This window comes from Pseudonaja textilis, chromosome Z, assembly GCF_049901715.1.
Source record: "Pseudonaja textilis isolate UNSWEBS1 chromosome Z, rPseTex1.2, whole genome shotgun sequence".
NCBI classification, from domain to species: domain Eukaryota; kingdom Metazoa; phylum Chordata; class Lepidosauria; order Squamata; family Elapidae; genus Pseudonaja; species Pseudonaja textilis.
In genome coordinates this window covers 118,084,700-118,092,729 of record NC_142008.1, presented here as the reverse complement: position 1 = coordinate 118,092,729, position 8,030 = coordinate 118,084,700, and the positions used below count along the sequence as shown (strand labels likewise).

Genomic DNA, 8,030 nt, shown 5'->3' with positions numbered 1-8,030 from the left:
TGTTTGTCATACTATGTATGAAACTTTAGTGTAAAACATCTTTTTCAAGAACATTTAGTAAGATTAAGGTAATTTTTTTAAAAAAAGGCTGTATTGTCACTCTGACCAAACATATATACAATAAATGGCTGATACTTCAATTGGGATATTGAAATCATTTTCAGTGTAATAATCAAATTCTACCAGCACATCCTTGCCTTGGCCTTTGCTGTGAAGGAGATCAATGAGGATTCCCAGATCTTACCTAACATCACCCTGGGATTCCACATCTATGACAGCTACTATGATTCAAGGATGACCTATCGCACCACTCTGGACCTTATTTTTAAATCCCAACAATTTGTCCCTAACTATAAATGTAATCGCAATAAGACTCTCATAGCTATCATTGGGGGACTAGATTTTGTCACATCATCTTATATAGCTGAAATTGTACAATTCTTCAAGATTCCACAAGTAAGTTCTGAATGGATTCAGCATAAAATAATTAATTGTTGTTATGGAATAATTAATGGCCATAAAAATTAACCTTAGTTTTCTGTCAAGATATTCTGCATAGTGAAGGTTTCAGCTAAGATATTCTAAATGACTTAAGGTCTACTGCTTGGCATTCTTTTCTGAAATGATAATGCCCATTTCAGGAAGTGAGTATCCATACCTGAGAGAAGATTTGAATGGCTTCTATTAAAACAATTGATCTAGTACATGTCTTTAAAATATTTTCACACAATTAGGATATCCTCAAAATAGCAGAGTTGAACTTTGGAGGTCTTCAAGTCCAAGAACCTTGTTACTATATGCTTAAAAGAATTCTAGAGGAAAAAGGTTCCTTGCATATATTTAATATGAAAACAAGATAGGAAAATGAAACTTAAAGACTCAATAGAATACTTTCATATTTTCTTTTAGCTGACATATGGCTCAATAGCTCAAGAGGAATTTGAGACCAGTAAGCTCTCTTCACTTTATTTCATGGTCCCCAAAGAGCACCATCAGTACATTGGGATTATCCAACTGCTTCGTCATTTCAGGTGGACGTGGATTGGCATATTTTCTGTTGATAACAACAATGGAGAAAATTTCTTACAGAAAATGGAGCACTTACTTTCAGAGAATGGAATCTGCTCAGCATTTATAGAAAGACTTGATCAACAACTCCACATGGAAAGAGTCACAGAATTTTTTCAAATAATCTACATTATTTCTATTAATATGATAAATAGCAAAGCCAATGTGTTTCTTGTCTATGGAGAAGCCTGGACAATTATATGGCTAAGATTTGCAACATTTATGGTAGATCCTGAAAGCAAGAAAACTGCATTATTAAGAAGGGTGTGGGTTATGACTGCACAGATTGATTTTATATTAGCAGGCATTCAAATTAAATGGGATCTAAAGATGTACAATGGGGCTATTTCCTTCACTGTTCACTCAACAGCAGTTGCAGGTTTCAAGGAATTTCTTCGGACCATAAATCCTCTTTCAGACTACAGAGATGGGTTTCGCCAGAATGTTTGGGAACAGTCATTTGATTGTTCATTTCCAAAACCAGAATTACAAGGAATGGACAATAGGCAGTGCACTGGGGAGATGAAATTGGAGGATCTTCCTGCACCTCTATTTGAAATGGAAATGACTGGACAAAGCTACAGTGTCTACAATGCTGTTCATGCTGTGGCTCATGCTTTGCAGGCTCTACACATGTCGGGGTTCAATAGGAGGAAAATTAGGATGGATAAAAAAACTGATCTTCCAAATCTGCAGGTTTGGCAGGTATTCTCCTTGAATTGGACTCTTCTTTTATCTCAATGAGCAATTTGATGTAGAATTATGTTTTGAACTGAGTCTTAATATTTTCTGCATGTAGAATAAACTTATATTTGAGAAAAACATAGAAATTATATTGTGTTGTATAAAACTGATACAGAAAAACTGGTCCGGGTTGTTATTTTTTCATTCAGGTGTTCTGCTATTCTGAAAATCCAGAACTACAATAAAAATCATGCTTTAGGTGCCAGTAGGAATTATTTAATAAGTCACCATAGATTACACAATAAGAGTTAGTTTAAATAATAATTTACATTACTTTTTACTATCTCTTCCCAAAAGAATCCATTCTCTAAGATCTTTTGTGTGGCTCTTGAACTTTTCAAAGTTTAGCTTTCAGTCCCTATCAGGGGTTTAGAGGAATGAAGTAGTGGTCCTTCTTATATTTTGCAAGCATAGTTTAAAACAACTCTATGTTTGCAATAGTCTTTGGTTCTCATTTATCTATGAAAGAATGTTTAAGTCTCAGATTCTAAAATATTGGCTAAAAGAAATTAATCGGATTCTCAAATAGCTTTGTACCAATGATGAAATATATATGCTCTATCTTGAATTAGTTGCTTAAGTAGTGGACATAAAACCTAAAGCACTTTGCAGAATTCCAAGAGCTTATTTTCATTGTGCTTCATTTCATTCCTACCTTTCCGTAAAATAATATGAAACAAATAATGGAGTGCACATGTACATTTCCATGCAATATTGATTATCAAATTTCTAAGTGAACATGTTTAATAATAGTTATTGGAATATGAAGAATGATTGAATGAAATTTGAATATGTTGTCCTTCTCTGTGTTGCTTCAATTGTCTATCTCTTCCATTCTGTTTCGAGTAGCTCCATTCATTTCTTCAAGGCATTTCTTTCAACAATTCAGCTGGAGAGACAATGTTCCTGAATGAGAAAGGAGAAGCAAAAGGTGGATTCGACATCACCAACTTGATCACTTTTCCAAACAGATCTTTTCAGAGAGTTAGAGTTGGAAAGCTGGATTTACAGGCTCCAAAAGGGAAGGAATTATTTATTGATGAAGATGTGATTGTCTGGAATCCGGCTTTGAACCAGGTATTGGGTATTGAATAAGTGAATTGACCATGCTTAATCCGTTATGATCCCTAGTCTCTTTCAAAATCTGATTTCTGGATTTTAAAGAAACAAATGTGGTTGATGAACAAATACTGATTAAATTGACAAAGTGATATTACAATACAAAATCCTGTTTTCATTATTATCATTTGCTCGCCCTGACTTTCAAACAGGAAATTTTTCAAATCGTTCTAATGTCAGTTTTCCCAAGTGATGAAATCCATTTAAAAAGAAAACCAAATTCCATCTTTCAAAGCAAATTATTTAGGAAAGCATCAAATTGTCAAAGTCCAGGGTAATTCCAGATCTGACACAACCCAGAATTACCCCACAATATTAAGAGTTAGAAACAATCCCCAAAAGTCACATTCTCCAATAGAAGTAATTCAATGTTGCTTGGTGTATAAATCTCTACCTCAATGGGCCCCAGGAGAAGGATATTCACCTAGCCACTCCTCACCACTTAGGAATGTGACAAGCCATAAACCCTTCCCCCCAGGACTGCCACAGAGAAAGTAAGAAAAAGAATACATATTAAGCCTAACTAAAATGGCTACACATATGTCAATTTCAGGCTTGACATCTAATTTCTACTTTTTAAAAATTCCTACATCTATCCTTTTATCTATCCTTTAGCAAACAAATTATCACCCCCCTCCATAAAGGAATAAAATTACAAACTCTGTTAAATATCTCCAATTTTAAAACCTTCTGTGGTTATCACCAGGTCCTTCCACTTTCTCATTGCAATGACCCTTGTTTCCCTGGATCTCAGAAGAAAAGGATTGAGGGGGATCAGTTCTGCTGCTATGACTGTGTTCCATGCTCAGAAGGGAAGATTTCAAATCAAAATGGTAGGGTAGGAATACTACCATATTTCATTAGGCTTAAAGAAACTTTAATAAACTACTGGGATGCCTAAACTTAATAAGGTGATCCTTGGTACTCTCTGGGATTGCTTGTTTTGTTGCAGATATTTCATTATCCTAAATAGGTAATATCATCAAGTCTAGTAAGGAGTGCTGTTTGCTGTTAGTTGTATGGGTATCCAGTGAATGAATTTTATTTAAATGAGCCCAAACACACTACAACAACCTAGAATCGCAGAAAAAAATGGAGCATCTATACAACACATTTCAACAAAATGTATACTCGCATAACTATATAAAATGTCCCTGACCACTCAACCCTGTATAGCACAACCAACACTAACCCTAAAAATAAATATGCAGCCATACATCAAGAATATCTCAAAAGCCACCAACAATCTATGCAACTGAATGGAATCAGTGTAGTCCACTAGCTAACTAAACCCCTTCAAAACACTCTAAGAAAAACAAAGGACCCAGCAGCCCTAGAAGAAAAAGCAGGAGTCACCTACAACATATAATGCAAGGATTCCAACAACCACTATGTGGGACAAAAAGACAGAAAATTGGTAGAATGTATTCCTGAACATTAAGAAGACCTGATGGAAACTCTTATATTTCACAACATATAGACAGACTTAGCATAGTTTCAATTGGATAAATGTGAACTTGCTATACCAAGCTAAGTCCAAAAACAGAATAGAAGTTCTAAAAGCTTGGCACTCTGACAAATGAACCACAGTAGACACATAGACATTAACAATATTTATAAATTGTGCAAAAGAGACAACCAACATACCCAAGAGAAAACAGAAGGACTCCAGAAGCTCCACACCAATAATCAGCACCCAGATTTGTATAGATTAACTCCAAAGTTAATCAGACCAACTATCAAGTAAACAATATCCCAATCAAAAAACTGCCAAAGAGCCATCAATAAAGAGCCCAACCAAAGAATCTCTAAGACTGCCCCTATCCACACAGACAGGCAAGACACCAGAATATAAACTGACAGTAAACAGCACTCCTTACTATAACTGATGATGTTAACTAGCTAGGGTAATAAAATGTCTGCAAGGAAACAAGCAAGTTGAGAGACCAATCACCCCATATGGAATGCCCAGATGAAAAAAAAACATATCCTTGATTTTCTTTCCAGATATGGAGGATTGTTTTAAATGTTCAGAAGATCATTATCCAAATAAAGAAAAGAAAGGATGTATCCTGAAACTGCTGGTTTTTCTAACTTTTGAAGATACCTTAGGAATAGTTTTAGCCTCAGCAGTGCTTGGTTTCTTCTTCTTGACATCATGGGTATTTGGAACATTTATTAAGTACAGGAATACACCTATTGTCAAAGCCAACAACCGGTCCATAACCTACACCCTCCTTGTCTCTCTTCTGCTCTGTTTTCTCTCCTCTTTCTTCTTCCTAAGCCAGCCCAACAAAGTGACCTGCCTTCTCCGACAATCAGTGTTTGGCATCACTTTCTCAGTGGCCATTTCTAGTGTCCTGGCCAAAACCATCACCGTGGTTGTTGCCTTCATGGCCACTAAACCAGGATCTCAAATGAGGAAATGGGTGGGGAATAGATTGGCTTTTTGTACTGTTCTTTCCTGCTCCCTGTTCCAAGTATCTATTTGTATTCTTTGGTTGTCAACTTTTCCCCCATTCCCTGAGTTGGACATGCACACAGAGTACCAAGAAATGACTTTACAATGCAATGAGGGGGCACCTTTCTTCTTTTACTGTGTCTTGGGCTACCTGGGTATCTTGACCATTGCAAGCTTTATTGTGGCTTTCCTTGCCCGTAAATTACCTGACAGCTTTAATGAAGCCAAGTTCATCACCTTCAGCATGTTGGCTTTTTGCAGTGTGTGGATCTCCTTCTTTCCAGCCTATCTGAGCACAAAAGGAAAAACCATGGTAGCTGTGGAGGTCTTCTCCATCTTTTCCTCCAGTGCTGCTTTACTGGGATGCATATTCTTGCCAAAATGCTACATCATTGTTTTTAGACCTGATCTCAACCAAAGGGAACAACTCACAAAGAGAAAGTAGTTCATCGTGTGATATTACTGGGTCAGAGAGATTGCCTAAAAAAGAAATAGAAAATATGCTATCTGTAGAAAGTATATTGTATATAAAGTTAGAGAAACAGTTATTTTTTATTTTTGACAAAGAAGTATTTGTGTATATTATTTATGATTATTAAAATCTATAATGTGCACATTCCCGAAGAAATGCTGATATTGCCATGTGATCATAATTTTTCTAGATTCTTTTACCATGTCTTTTCTTCTTTTCAAAACATCCATTGAGTTTGATTTTGGTCATCTAGCTTTCTTGTTCCCTGTTATTATATTTTAGAGTTTTGCTCAAATGATGTCCAATATTTGCAGAGACATGTTCATCATTGTTATACTATCCATTCCTTTTTTAGTTTTTAAATTTTTTAAACATTTTTGAATACAGCATTTTGTCCGAATCTGTTTTTACAAAGAATAAGAACCATAACTACTACTATAAAAAAATAATGCTCCATTTTCTAATAAGAATACTTATACTGTAATATCATATAATATTGAAGTTATACATCATTTCTGTTTTTAATAATAACATTCTTTTTTTTTCTCTAATCGCTACCCCTTGTCTTTAACCAGCCATAGAATTTATTCCACATCAAGTAGTATTTCCTTGTATGTCCAATCACACTTGGCCAATAAAGAATTCTATTCTATTCTGAGTCTTCTTTTCTTTTCTTTTTAAGGTTAATCTTTCCATCTCAGCACATTCTAAAATTTTGATTACCTCCCTGTCTGGCGGGGCATTCTCATTTTTCCAAAATTGTGCATAGTTAATCCTTGCTACTGTCATTATTTGTAAAGTTAAATATGCAAATCCTTTACCATAATCCTCTAGGATTATGTCCAGCAAATATACTTCTGGTTTCCAATCTATCTTCTGCTTAATTATTTTTTCCCACCGGCTCTTTATCTTCTCCCAGTATTCTTTTGCTTTGATGCATGTCCACTTCATGTGGTTGTAAATCCCTCAGATATGCTTTCATTTCCACCATTTTGCAGACAAGTTACCGAACATTTTTCCCAATTGTGCCAGTGGTAGATGCCAGCTATAAAACATTTTATATAAATTTTCTGAAGCCATCGTCAATTTAGACTTCCTATCCCATAGTTTTTGCCACTTTTCTAGTTCTATATTATAACTGAACTTTTTTGCCCAAATAATCACTGTTTCTTTGACTTGTTCCTCCTCCATTTTGTACATCAATGGACAATTATATGCTTTTTAAATCAATTTTTTATCTGTCCCCATTAGTATCTGGGGCAGTGGTGGGATTCAATTTTTTTTACTACTGGTTCTGTGGGCATGGCTTGGTGGGAGTGATGTGGCTTGGTTGAGTGTCAGGGAAGGATCCTCCAAAATCCCATTCCTTCCCCACCCCACTAACCTGTGTTGGGGGCAGCAGGTCCTCCCTGATTCCCAAACCAGTGGTGGAGAATTCCCTAAGAAAAGAGGTGCATCTACTTTGTGAGGGAACCAGGGTCCTCTTCAGACTTTCCCCCCCTGAAAACTGACATGTAGCCCGGCTGCAAACAAAGTGTCACACCCCACACCAGAAGGGAAAACATTGGAAGTTGCAGCTCTAGGGTGGTAGATACCTCTTTAGAAAATTTGCTTGAGGCATGGGATGAAAAACAGATGTCAGTCCTGGCCAGTATGAATAAGAGGAAAGCAAAGAAGATATGTAGAAAAGGGGCTTTTCTAAGGGATGACAGTGGGAGGCAAATTTGATCTGACAGTGGTACTTTTGATTTTAAAATTTTAAAAGTGCTTAGACCCTGAATCAAGTCCAGCCAAATATCCTACTGGTATTGATGGCCTTAACTAGCCAGAACCAAAGATCTATAGGGAAAGATCAAGCTAATGTAGAAACCTATTTCTTGGAAGAGAAAACTGAGACAAAAATAATGGCTCCCCTACTGAGCAAACCAGTAATGGGAGGAGGTAGGGGCAGATAGTTGGACACACACTCCCTTCTCTGTCTCAGAGCTTGTTATTTGGAAGAAAAGACACACCAACATTCAGGGCAGAGCCTCAAGCTGTAATGCGAACCCTGAAATCAATAATAGAGAGCCACAACCCATCCTGGTAAGACATCAATCAGTTACTGCATGTTTTCCTAACTCAGGATGAACTCTTGAAACTATTTGAGAAAATAACACAAATAGC

The 8,030-nt window shown here is 36.3% G+C and overlaps 1 protein-coding gene across 1 annotated transcript; it reads left to right on the top strand.

Annotated features, from left to right (window-relative positions):
* The first annotated feature begins 375 nt into the window (after positions 1-375).
* LOC113452612 (vomeronasal type-2 receptor 26-like) lies at positions 376-5,837 on the top strand. Its single transcript, XM_087916767.1, has 5 exons — positions 376-456; positions 910-1,773; positions 2,662-2,889; positions 3,638-3,764; positions 4,939-5,837. The coding sequence occupies exons 2-5, from the start codon at positions 973-975 to the stop codon at positions 5,835-5,837; spliced, it is 2,055 nt and encodes a 684-aa protein (XP_087772893.1). The 5' UTR covers positions 376-456; positions 910-972.
* Positions 5,838-8,030: the final 2,193 nt, after the last annotated feature.

Bases quoted from the DNA above. Each gene is read 5' to 3' on its own strand.
- LOC113452612 (XM_087916767.1), top strand. From the start codon at position 973: ATGGTCCCCAAAGAGCACCATCAGTACATTGGGATTATCCAACTGCTT. The intron at 1,774-2,661 runs GTATTCTCCTTG...TGTTTCGAGTAG, and splicing joins CAAATCTGCAGGTTTGGCAG to CTCCATTCATTTCTTCAAGG. The intron at 2,890-3,637 runs GTATTGGGTATT...GGTTATCACCAG, and splicing joins GGAATCCGGCTTTGAACCAG to GTCCTTCCACTTTCTCATTG.